The sequence below is a fragment of the Brassica oleracea genome, chromosome C5 (assembly GCF_000695525.1).
Source record: "Brassica oleracea var. oleracea cultivar TO1000 chromosome C5, BOL, whole genome shotgun sequence".
NCBI lineage: Eukaryota > Viridiplantae > Streptophyta > Magnoliopsida > Brassicales > Brassicaceae > Brassica > Brassica oleracea.
In genome coordinates, this window is record NC_027752.1 from 43,183,136 (window position 1) to 43,196,660 (window position 13,525).

General features: G+C 33.5%; 1 protein-coding gene across 1 annotated transcript; it reads left to right on the top strand.

The window, feature by feature from the left end:
* The first annotated feature begins 2,898 nt into the window (after positions 1–2,898).
* Positions 2,899–5,926, top strand: LOC106293925 (probable E3 ubiquitin-protein ligase MARCH10). The gene is made up of 8 exons (XM_013729559.1): positions 2,899–3,093; positions 3,302–3,796; positions 4,025–4,166; positions 4,751–5,063; positions 5,110–5,182; positions 5,273–5,363; positions 5,438–5,517; positions 5,593–5,926. The coding sequence occupies exons 1-8, from the start codon at positions 3,016–3,018 to the stop codon at positions 5,770–5,772; spliced, it is 1,452 nt and encodes a 483-aa protein (XP_013585013.1). The 5' UTR covers positions 2,899–3,015; the 3' UTR covers positions 5,773–5,926.
* The last annotated feature ends 7,599 nt before the right edge of the window (positions 5,927–13,525 follow it).

The window sequence follows — 13,525 nt, forward strand, 5'->3', positions numbered from 1 at the left end:
CCCCCCCCCCCCCCCCCTCTGTCTCTCGTGAGACCATTGATAATTTGATGTAGATACGCAGTTGACTAAATGTAAATAAACAAATGTACTCATAATAAAGTAATAATAGATCGGATCATATATGGAGCGAACATGTCCGGGGAAAGATACTTTAAAACCAGAAAAAATAGAAATGGTGTCCCATGATAAGACCATAACCAGAAGTTAATACGGTACATATCTAATCTATTAAAAAAGAAGTACATTTTGTAATTAATCCTGAATTTTTTTCAATAATTACCAACTAAGCCACTGATTAAAACACTGTAGTTTTACACTTTTGTTATCACATTAATTTTCTGAACCAAATAAATCGTTGCTATCTTTACTAAACCAATACTCATGCTAAACCAAATAAATCACTGCTCTTCTTACTAAACCATTATGTCCCGTACCGAATCTAATTAATTATGTTGAACCATCACATACCTTATATTAATATGAAACAAATACTCATGTAAACGTATGACCTCATCACCTACCTTATATTATATGAAAAACAAATACTGATGTAAAGGTATGACCAGTCGTAAACCAATACTCATGTAAACCTGTAGCCAAACGATTGATCATAATTAAGATAAGTCCATGTTTCTTCATAGCAAAACAATTATAGACAAAACAATTGGAAATCTATTGTGCAGAACAATATTGTGTACAATGATTAAATCAAGCTTTGGTTTATCGGTTTTATGGTTCTACTAATATTATAATTTCGACATTTTCGATCTAATCAAGGTATTGTTTATCAATTTTAGTGTTTACCGAAGTTATAATTTCTTATTTTTTTAAAAAATTCTTGGTTATGTTAGTTAGTATATTGTAGATATCATTAGATTTTTTTTGTGTTCAGAATTGAAAGTAAAATATTCTTTTTTTTGCAGCAACTAAAATATTCTTTTTCCTTCCAAAACTCAATACTATTCAAATAATGATTCCTACTTCCATGGACATTAACAGCAGAAAATCAGAACATAATATTCTTCAATTCAAAAAAACAATCACTTTTTCTTATTTCTACGCAATCACCATATTAAAAAGGGTACCTATTAATTAACACAATCATCATCTAATCTGTTAAAAAAATTACAAATAAGAAATAGTCCTAAGATTTACCATTTATTTACAATAGAATGTCGCTAGAGTAATTAATAAACTTACATTTAATTATTCTTTGTCTTTGTAATTTTATTAATGCATTTACTAAATTGATTATTAATTTCATTTCCTAAATCTAATGTACAATTTTTAAATTCTATTAATGCATTTTCTAAATTGAATATTAACTATTAATTAACTACCCACATGAATATAGTGTTACTATAATATATTTACGTTAATATATTATGCAATTTTTTTTATTTTAAACTTTTATGCAATTTTCATCCAAAATTATTTGATATGATATTAAACAATTCTACAATTGTTTAGTTTGTGTAAGATTCTCAGCGATTTTTGGCTGAAGATTATATATGTGATACTTGGAAGTAGGGTATTTTTTTTATTTCTATGTAATTATATGCCCAATAAATTTGTTATTTTCTATTAAACTAAGTAAGCATTGTTTCATAGAAAATCCAAATAATAATTTTCCTAAAACGTTAATTTAAATAATTTAGTAAGCTTTGTTTCATTAATATCAATTTCATTGGAATATTTTAATAATAATTTTCTTCAAACGTTAATATATCAAGTTTAACTAGGTTTTAATAATAAACCCAACTAAATCAAATATGCATTGAAATTTAGAAACTATATTTGATGTACAACCACTAGAAGAACAATCTTTCAAATATAAATTGAGATTTTCAACAAAATCAGACATCTATTCTAACGGTTCTAACAGAGCCGTTGGTCAAATTTATTGGGTCAACACAAATCTGTTTTGGAAACAACTTGGATTCAGCTTAGTAAAGAAGTCATGATTTAACTGATCCAATTGGTCGGTTCAGTTTTTAAAACATTCAATATCAATTTATTTGCTTAAATATCTAAGAACAGTATATTAACACAATGTAAACAAACCTAAAAAAGATAATGAATCTTAATTTGATCTTTAAAAATAAAAATAATATCCGTGCGGACGCACGGGTCAAACTCTAGTACTATTTAAAAAACATTCTTAGTAAAAAGATTTTATTTTAAGAATGTTTTCATTTTGATGGATTACTGCATGAAATGATAGATAAGAATTGAATGACATATATCTAGTTATGTAATAATTTATTTTCGGAAGTTCTGAATATTGACGTTGTAATCTTTGATATTTATTAATGAAATATGTTTGTTTGCCGTAAAAAAGATTTGAATGACAATTGTACATTGCATACTTGTTTACATGTTAAGTTATTTTGCTACGTACAAATATCTATGAAATGGACGAAGTTATTGATCTACCAATTACAAAGTAGCTCATCAAATCTAGAACAAGAAAAAATTTCCAAACGTAACCACAGACTCTTGCTAGAAGATTACACAGCAACTTCTGTCCGCTGTCTCTCTCTAGTTTAGTTAACATATACCTCTTCTTTAGTCTATTATGTGCAGATAAATGATAAAAACAAAATAGCTGAGATTGTAATATGTGATTGAAGTACACTTAAGTAAGATAATTCAATACCAGCAATATCCAAACATCGAAATGCTAACCATAGTCAAAAGAGTAGTATAGATTATCTTACCAGTAAGATGAGAGCATTAAATTAATTAATTAAAAGAAAGAGGACAAAAGAGATATATAGAAGAGCCGGGCCAAGCATAACCTTTTGAAACTGAGAAACAAGACAATGATATATATATATATATATATATCTGAAATGAATGATCACATTTTCTCAGTTTCAGGAACTCAGAAAAAAAGAGAACTCTCTGAAAAAGGGTTCCTGAGTAAAAAAAAGGTTCTGATTTTTAATCTTTACTAGATTCTTCCCTGCTCTTTTTCTTTCTATCTCCTGAGTTTCCTTCTCAGCTTGGTTGATGGATGATAGAGTTAGACCTCGTGAAGAAGAACATAAGAGCTCCTCTCTTCATGATCATAATTCTCCACCGCAAAGGGTAGATTTTTCCTACTGTTTTCCAATTTTATTCCATCTATATTGAATCTTTATTGTAAATTTCTATCTTCCTTTTTTTAGTTTTGGTGAATTTGATCATCAGTCTCCCCTGTTTTTAGGGTTTAGGGGTTATCCGATCCTTCATAACATAGAAGTATCGAGTCTGTTTGTGAAAAGATTAGTGTTTTAATATGATAATGGTGTTGCAGGATGGAGATTATGCTGAGATTGCAGAGGAAGAGCAGCTATGGAGGCGAGGCATTGTCTCATCAAGAACACCACAAGATACTGGAGATGATCTTTTGAGACGTAATGCATCCTTAACATCAAGCCCTATTGCCAAAAGAGTCAACTTTTCTCCAATGCCGAGCCCTAGAATCAGCCAACGTGGGGCTTCCCTCAGTCCTTGTTCGTCCTCTTCAAGAAACAGACCTAACAATAGCCTGAAGAATCTGATCCCAAAGTTGACCTTCAAAAACAAGAACAGCAATAACAGTAACATGGATATCGAGAAAGCTGCGGATTTGTCCTTTGGTGCGTCTCCTCCTTCTTCAGGAAACGGCAGGGGCAGGTCTACATGGACTCTCGGTAATATTTTAACTCCAAGGTTGAAGAAAACTGAGTCCTTGCCTGTAACCCCTATAGCTCACTCGAATCCTGGGTCCACACATGGGAGATATGTGGTTGATCAGGTTGCTTCCATGGTGAGTAACTTCAATAATTGTCGATCCATGTGAAATTATACTGTGGTTTGCGCTGTTATCTCTTTGGAAATAGACGTTTTCTTGTCTCGCACGTCGTCTTGGTCTCATTAGAATATGTTTTGAGTATTTCATTTTACTTGTAAGACAAGTTTAACTGATCAGGCTAGCTTCTGCTTTACTTTATTGTTGGTTTGACCAGAATTTAGTTTAAATGCTTTGTCTCAACAGAAAAAAGGGCCTCCACTGCATATTCACCGATCACGCTCAGTTCCAGCATTCAACAAAGATGGAAGTCTAAGGCAATCAGGTGTTTTCCGGGTTATTCCTACTCCCGACATGACGCCAACCAGAAATATTAATAAACTTAACGGTTAGAGCATTTGTACTTTTCTTTCATTTGATGTTTCGAACTAACCAATGTTCAAGAAATAACTATGCGGTAACTAGTGTTTTATATAGGACTAGTGCCTTATTCGGGACTTCTAGAAACGTTAACGAATTATATATCTTACATTTATATTACATATTTTAAATTTTTTTTGTTATTAACTAGAAAACTGCTTGGATAAAATATAAAGAATTCGATATATTACAAAAGAAATCAAACAAACTTGTGAACTTACACTAAGAAACAAAATTGGAGAAAAATATCATAGTTTGTTTATAGACAAACCGATGGTGAAGGCGATACAACTATATTGGGCATAATTCACTTTTTTACTTGATTTATTCGGTATTGACCCATTTAATTCGATTTAAACCAATTTAGACCAATTTGAACCGATTTAAAATTATTTAAACCGAACTGCTGTTCAATAAATCAGATGTTTTGAAAAATAATTTCTCAGCGATTTGCTGCGTAGACCGCTTTTAAAGCCAACAGACATGAAAGCTTGAGATATTTTTGTTCTATCTGTAACCAACCAGGTGCCTTATAATAGTGAAATGTTTCAGACACGAATGTTGATGGAGGAGAAGATGTTCCTGAGGAAGAAGCCGTGTGCAGAATCTGTTTGGTAGAATTGGGAGAAGATTCAGAAGCCTTCAAAATGGAATGTATGTGTAGAGGTGAATTAGCTCTAGCACACAAAGAATGTACAATCAAATGGTTCACCATTAAAGGAAACAGAACATGTGACGTGTGCAAGCAAGAGGTTCAGAACCTCCCTGTCACCCTTCTCCGCATGCAGGATTCTCATTTTAATCTTGGAGCTACCGAGGCTACTCTCTTCAGGCAAGTCAAATCCAAACAAATACCACATTCGATGTTTATGGATGTTATTTGACCAGTAACTATCGTCCTTCTTTTCCAGGGTATGGCAGGATGTTCCAATTCTTGTCATTGTAAGCATGCTTGCGTACTTTTGTTTCCTCCAGCAGCTTCTGGTAATTAATATTTAGTGAAAATTTTGTATTAGTACGCTTCTCTCTGTACCAAGATTTAGCCACATCTCCTTGTCCTAATATCATTTACAGCTAACCAAAATGAAATCAGGCGCCATTGCAATATCTTTACCGTTCTCTTGTGTTTTTGGTCTTCTTGCCTCGATGACGTCAACTACAATGGGTAAGAGTTAGTGAATAGTTTGACATAAAAATCACTTATTATCAGTATAATTGATCTTGGTCATTAATGTGCAGTGAAGAAGCAATATGTATGGATTTACGGCACAATTCAGTTCGGCCTTGTAGTTTTTTTCTCTCACATTTTCTTCTCATTGGTGAGTCTTTTTTTTATCAAGATAGTCTGCTTCTTGTTGTATCTTCCTAATTTATGTTTGGTTTTACTTGTGCAGGTTCACATGCAGCCGGTTTTGTCTATTCTCTTAGCCACAGTGGTTGGTTTCGGACTCACCATGAGCGGCGCAACGGGTATAGTCGAGTTTTCAAAATGGAGGAGACGCCGGAGGACAGCTGAACTTCCAAGCAGTAGTCAGGCTGATCCACCACCAGTTCAGAGTATCTCTGAATCATGAAACTGAAGCTATAGGTCTGGAGCAGTTTATGGTAACCAAATCAGATTATTTCGGTCGAGTTTTCTGGACATCTGGATGGTGCTCCATCTATTTAGAGACGTGAGAAGAGATTGGTCATTTGGGTGGTCTCTTTTGTGTGTGAATATGTGAGTGTATATCAGCTGGTGTGTTCTAAAAGTCTGTTTTTGATACTTTCTTGTACAAAAAAAAAAAAAAATACAAAGGAAGTGTTTTGGCTTGTATAAATTTTGTATCATTTGGGACAGTAATCTCTGGCAAGTATAATACTTGAAACAAACCTTTGGATAATATTTTTAATCTGCTAAATAATATTTTACACGTTCATGAAAGATGAATTTTATATTTTTTATAATTTAGGGAGAATTGGAAAAAATAGACACTTTCAATTTTTGTTTGTCTAAATAGGACTTTTGATAGTTTTAGTCATTTTGGATAGGTTTTATCCTTATGTAATGGAAAAAATAGTAAACTAAGTTTTAAAAATATAAAAAAATATGTAAGTCATTGGAAACATTAGTATGACTATTTATATATTTAAATTTTGTTTTTAAAAATAGTAGAATCATGTTTTATTTTATGTTCTAGCACGGATATAATATTCATTCTAGCCATCTACTTAGTCTAGAAATAGGATAGTAAGTATTACACAAAGATTTATCCTGGGTAGAGAATACAAACAAAACTTTCTTCAATATCCTAGCTAGATTTCGCCAGGTAATATTCTAACAAGATATCTTTAGTCTACTTATAGCTTTATTACAACTTCTAACCTCGACTCTATGAACTACTTTTTTTTTTTATATGTGTCATAACCTTTTCTGCCTTTTACGTTATCAAATGCGTAAGGAAGAATAAACTTTCCACCCTCTCTTCGGCACTCTGATATACGTACATTACATATTATAGGCAAATCACAAAAAATATGGAAACTTCCATATTTCGATAAATATCTTTCCTAAATCTAAACTAAATGTACCCTAAATCTCTCATATCTAAACTATATCTTTCTCCTCCCACGATCTTTCTCTCCTTCGTTATTTGTCTCTCTCTCTTCTTAATGGACCATATATTTCTACTACATCCTTTGGTTCCCATACTACAAAATACGATATGATTAAAGAAGCAATATTGTTCGCCATTAAGTTGACCCAAAATTTTCCCAAAATATGATCTGCAAAGAGCATGTCAGCATTGATACTACGAAGTTGCTAAAGGCTTTGGTACAACATTCTATTGAATTCATAACTATCCTCTGATTCCAACATAAAAGACTTGTACTTCCCCCAAACTTAAATGACACAGTCTCTGTGTTGTCAAGGAGAAGGAAATACCCAAAATGAGAAAACTAATATGCAAAAAACAGACACACCAACAATAATAAAAGACACTGACCCGAAGACTATTCATAGAGCTTATTAAGACAAAACAATAAAAAAACTATATGTTCTCCATAACCGTATGTGCTCCATAACCATGACCCAATCCATCAAATACTTGGTACCTCCCCCAAACTTAAATGACACAGTCTCTGTGTTGTCAAGGAGATGGAGATACCCAAAAAGAGAAAACTAATATGCAAAAACGAAATGGTATATACAAGGGAAAGTAGAGAAGTACCTTCAAGGATAGTAAGTGGGGGCAGATGCCCCAACATCATCGTTATTCCCAAAGTCTTGAATAGATGGAGAAGACCATCTAGCTTGATCTTTGTAGTCATCTCGTTAGTAGCACCATGCCCCTTCTGTTCTACTAATATCCCTCTTTTTGATCCTTTGTTTTGCCCCCATATAAAGGTCATGTAAACAAAAACAAAGTCCATGTATTCCAAAAACTTCATTCTTAATCAAGAAGTGTTGGTTTAAAAACAGAATCCATGTATTCCAGGGTTTGCAGAATATATATATATCCCTTAAACCATTTGATCCCCAAAAACAATTCCTTAGATCATATAGTAACCTCCATGTCCTGAGCTGTAGTCTCCATACCATTGTTGGCTTTGAACTTCCTCAATCTCAGCTTCTTTCCAAATCAAATCCTATCATATCTCACTTTGCACAAGTAAAGAGACAAACCTTGACAACCTTGACACGAACCATTATTAACTGTATCACACTTAGACTCCCATAACTCAATCCCCTGCAGATAGCATCCTGAAGATATGCCCTTAGTGGCTTGGATCTCGTTGTGTATATCCCTTTGAAACAATCGATTGTCCCAATTCTCCGAGTACCAAAATCTCCCCTCAAGAGATTTAGACTTCTCCTGATATCCATCTCTAAACTGGAACGTTCCCTGAACATCCGTGTGATGAGAAATCCATGTCGAAACCTCCTTAAAACCTTCTCGATCACCAAAACGAGGTTAGAGATGAAGAAATGATTGACTAAACACCGACGAAGAACAAAGATTATCTCCAAGAACCCTAAATCTCAATGGATGGAGAGAATAACAACGGCGGATAAGACAAAAAAAGTATTAGACTAACCCAATACCCTTTAACCGTGTTTTTTTTACGTTTTTTTTACTTTTTTACCTTTTTAATTAATATTAAATCAATTACGGAAATTATAATTTATACTTAAATTCATAATTGGTTAATTATAAGGGTATTATGGTATTAACAATAAATAAAATTTTATTTTCTTAAAAAAAGTTCAAAAAGTCTTATTGAAACAAATCTAAGTTAAAAATGTCTATTTTCCCAATTTTCCCTTTAATTTATCCATAAATGAATAGAATTACATTGTTACCAGAAAAAATAGAATTACATAAAATTTGGTAATAAGGTATGTATATATTCAACTTTTTTTTTTTGCTAAAGATGTTTTTTTTTTGGGTCAAACACATTCATTCATTCATAAATAGAGTTTACACTCCAACAATGGAGGATGAGTTTAGCAATGAGAGGTCTGATTTTGCCACTGAATCAGTCTACACATTCCTCAACCGAGGTACATGAACAAAAGATATAACATCAAAAGAGGAGCTAAAATAGTAGATATCAAATAAAATCCCAAATAAAGCAGGAGATGAGCCTTTCTCCCTCAGCGTATTGACAAGGGATTGAGAGTCGCTCCGGATCATAAGGGATTTGACATTTGAAGAGGCAGCATACATAACCGTCGAACGAATGGTAATAGCCTCAGCAATAAGAGCCGATGAAACGACACTACGAGAGTCACTGATAGGGGAGCGTTCCGGACGATGCTTCCGACCTGAAAAAACACCACCAATCCCACAATTTAAAGTTAATGAATCCCATGCTGCATCAACGTTGCAGATAACAGTTTCTGGCTAAGGGGAAGGGGCCTGAAGAGATGAGATCCTAGAATGGCTTTGTGCTACATCAGAGGGTACTGCCTTATCCGAGCATTGTGCGCTTTGCCATTCCCGTGCATCCGCAATGGCTTTAGAGATAATTTGCATACCGGAAAATACTCTGTTCTCAAAACAGAGTTTGTTTCTACCCTTCCACAGCTGCCATAGAATCCAAGGCCACAAAGGTATGGTGAGACCCACCGGAGGAAGGATTACGAAGGATTGGGCCGAGGCGATCAACATCGCCATTGAAGGGGCAGCCGAACTTGGCTTACTCAGTAATGGGGCTAGCTCCCATACTTGCTCAGCAACCTTAAAATGTAAGAATACATGCAAATCATCTTCCACGCAGTTGCAGCTTTTGCAGGGAAAGGCTGGTATGCCTCGAGTAGCTAGATTTGAACTGACTGGGATCGCTCTGCGAACGATCTTCCACAGAAAATCTTTTAATCTTTGGGGCTGTTTTGACATTCCAGATGCTCTTAGTCCAATTAAACGTCGTTGGCGTTGCACCTGCTTCAAAGTGGGAGCTCATTACTAGTCCATATCCCGTCTTAGTCGAGTAAATGCCCGTCTTCTCTGGTAGCCAAACCAGACTGTCTGGAGCTGGAGCTGAGCTTGTAATCAATCGAAGAATAGGAGCCTCATACTGAGGGAGGTAACGTCTGATCTTCACAACATCCCATGTATTCGATATTGGACAGAGTAAGTCACTAACCAATAGCTCGATATCACTTTCATTTGGTGGGCCAATTGGGGTCATTGGGCAGCCATGGATCATTCCTAAATCTGGTTTGATCTCCACTCCCTACCGTCCAGCTTAAACCCTTCTTCAGAATCTCTCTACCGGCCATAATGATACGCCATCCATGAGATGCGCTCACAGGAAGGTGGCATTCTAGGAAGGAAGTATGGCGTGCATATTTTCAGAGAAGTACTTGGCCCAGCAGGGAGTTTGGATCTTTAATGAGCCGCCATCCGATTTTCGCAAGAAGAGCATCCTTGAATGTCTCAATGTCCCGAAAACCTAACCCTCCAGCATATTTCAGTAGTGTGACGGTTCTCCAAGCCACCCAACACATCTTCTTCTTTTCCGGGTTAGCATCCCACCAACTGTGATATATTCATCATGTAGCGAGACAACTTGAATAGTCGTGAGACTAATTAGAAGAAAATCTCGCAGAAAGATCACACGTATACAGACAGAAACAAGCGCGCGCACACATGACACACTGACTCGGGTAAGAAACTGTGATAGCAGAGGGCAAGAGAGAGTAGTGATGGGCCCATTCTTGTTCATCTCATTACTTCAGTACACTGCAGTGGATAAAAGTTTGTTTCGTTAAAGGAAGCATTTTTCTTTTTCAATGTAGTCATGTGTACAAGAAACTTACTTGTACAAGTATGCAGCGATGCCAAGAACAATACACAACAAAACAATATCAATGAACACGCAGTTTATTTGTTTAGCTTGTTGCTCAGCCGGAATCTAAAGTTGTGAGCTTAGATAATTAAGATTAAAACTGACGAATTCTGAGAAATGGAAGGAACATGGCCGGTGTTTAATCTTCTACATTTGTGTCGACTTCATGATCCATTAGAGGAACTTGCCTATCCAAGTTACTGCATGTGTCAGTGCCTTCGTGACATGGATCATTAGCTCAAGTACTGAACAAGGGAAGTGTTTGTGTTAAGAGATTCACTTGTATCAGACGCCTTGTTCTTAGTACCCCGTTTTCCTTAAACACCAAAACAGCCAAAATTAGTAACTGATACTACCACTTCCGGTAGTAATTCTAACTTGTAACTTTCACCAGATTGGTTTACACGAGCTCACCGAAGAGAAACTGGCCGGAATTAGAAAGATCTTCTAAATTAGTAGTATTACCATTATGGTTCATACCAAACGTATTATTATTACCACTATGGCGAGACGTATCATAGTTATATTTTACCAATCGACACAGGGGTAGAGATTTGGTAGAGTAGTTCCCTTGTGCAATTATTCTGTGTCAGCCGTTGAAACTCTCAATTACTTTCACATCTTCTATTGTTTTTTTTTTAAGTTTCTGCTTCTGTTCTTATCTTCTTTTCTACAAAAAAAAAAGTGATTCATTTTGGATTTTGCCATATTCTCCAAAGTATCTAGAAAGGAAAGATTTGTATGTCATCTGATAGGTTTCGATATTGGTTATATGAACTACTAATCTGAGTTTATTATCTAAAGAAACATTTCGGCTGAAAAGTTAGCTAGTTGCCACACTCATTTGGCATTAAGGGCATGTGAAAAAGACACATGTGCACTAACAGAAGGGATCCATCCGCATCCATTCCTATATTATATACTAGGTGATGATCCGCGCCTTGCGCGTAGTGAATAGACTAAAAAAAATTATAAATTTAATCAATAGATATTGAATAGGTAAAAGCAACAGTGAGATATTATACATGGTTTAGATTTAGGAGTTCAATCCGGTAAAACCGAACCGAAATAGAAAAAATGTTTTGAATTTGGTAATACCGAATATACCGAATGGATGTTATTTTTTTAAAATACGCTATATGGATATGGTTTGGCATATAAACTAATTATACTGATCAAAGCGAATAAAATGAAAATATGTTGTATAATTATATGTAAATTCTATAATATAATTAGTAACATATACATAATTTATTTATTGATATGGCCTTCATACTTAAAATTTTTATTTTACTAATTTAATATTTTGTTTTAAGTCAAAAGATATATTTCATCTTTATCAAATTAAAAAAACATAATTTTATTTTTTTTACGCTGACATATATGTACACTAATATTTAGTTAATAATATTATGGATTGCTAATTTTTCTATTCTATAGAAAATATTATTGTTATCAACTTAATATGTTTACTAATTATTTTAAATTGTAAAATAAAATAGTCTATTTAAAAATGAAAGTATCTTCGTGTTTTATTAAAGCCAATATTTAATTATATAAAGTAAAATTTACAAAATTATAAAAGATCATTTTTTTTTTGAAACAAAATGTCATTAAAGACAAAATGTTATAAAAGATTATATTTATGGTATTTTGGTATAAAACCAAATAAATCGGAAACTGACTTTATATAAACCGGACCAAACCAACATAGATATGGTCTTTAATATGGTAGCTATTTTTTATAAACTGGAATACCGAAAAACCGAAAAAACCGAAGAAACCGAACCGACATCAAAATTGAACACCCCTATATAGATTAGCAGAAGTAACATTTGATTTTTTTTTAAGATTGAAAGAATATATAGCATAAGAAAACCATTTCACTTGTCTCTCCACCAGCAGCCGAATACTGCTTCCAAAGTTTTATGACTTTCACCCATCTTCCACAAAGACTTCTTTGGCTCAAGTCAGAGATGAAATTCATGCCACTCATTTTCTTTGCTAGTTTTGAAACGTTTAGGTTGTAATACCGTAGATATTAGGATAGTATGATATATATACACAACTAATAAAGTCTGGCCCAGGAGATTTGAAAAAAAAAATGAATATCCCATTGCCACAAAGGAATGTTGCAAATCCCTAATTGTTCGTACATTTCCATACAATTATAGAAAATATTATATGCAAGGAGCTAAAATAAAAAAAGTCCATATTAAAAATGGAGTTATTCTCTAGGTTCACCAATCAATAGTATTTCATCATTTCAAATTCGATATCTTCAAAAAAGGAAACAAAAAATTATCAAATTATATTATGTTTTTTAAAATAAAAAAGGTAAAAAAAATATAGAAGTTACAGAAAAAAGAATTAAAAAAATATTTTTAACGTCGTTAGCAAAACACTAAACCCTAAATTTTAATCTCTAAATCCCTAAACCCTAAACCCTTGAGTGTTTTAGTGTTTAGTGATTTTGATTTAAAGTTTAGGATTTATCCAAGGGTTTAGGGTTTACCCAAGGGTTTAGGGTTTAGTGATTAGGATTTAGGGTTTAGAGATTAGGATTTAGGGTTTAGTGTTTTGCTGATGATGTTAAGAATTTTTTTTTTTTTTGGAATTTACTACTATTTTTTATTTATTTCTTTTACCTTTTAATTTTAAAAACATAATATAATTTGACAATATTTTGTTTCATTTTTTAAAAGACGTCGAATATGATATAACACAATCCTATTGGTTGGTGAACCTCTAGGTTCACCCTAGGGGGTGAACCCAAGAATAAGTCTTAAAAATGATATTTGACTTTAACCTTAACCTTAACCGGAAAGAATTATATAAATTTCCATATTTAATGTCTATCACCATTTATGTTAATTTCGTAATAAAAAAATCTTGTTGCAGAAGTTAAAGGATTGAAAGAAATTTAATATGTCATTCCCTTTTTAATGTATTTTACAATCACTCGAGATTGCGATTAAATTTTTTATATAT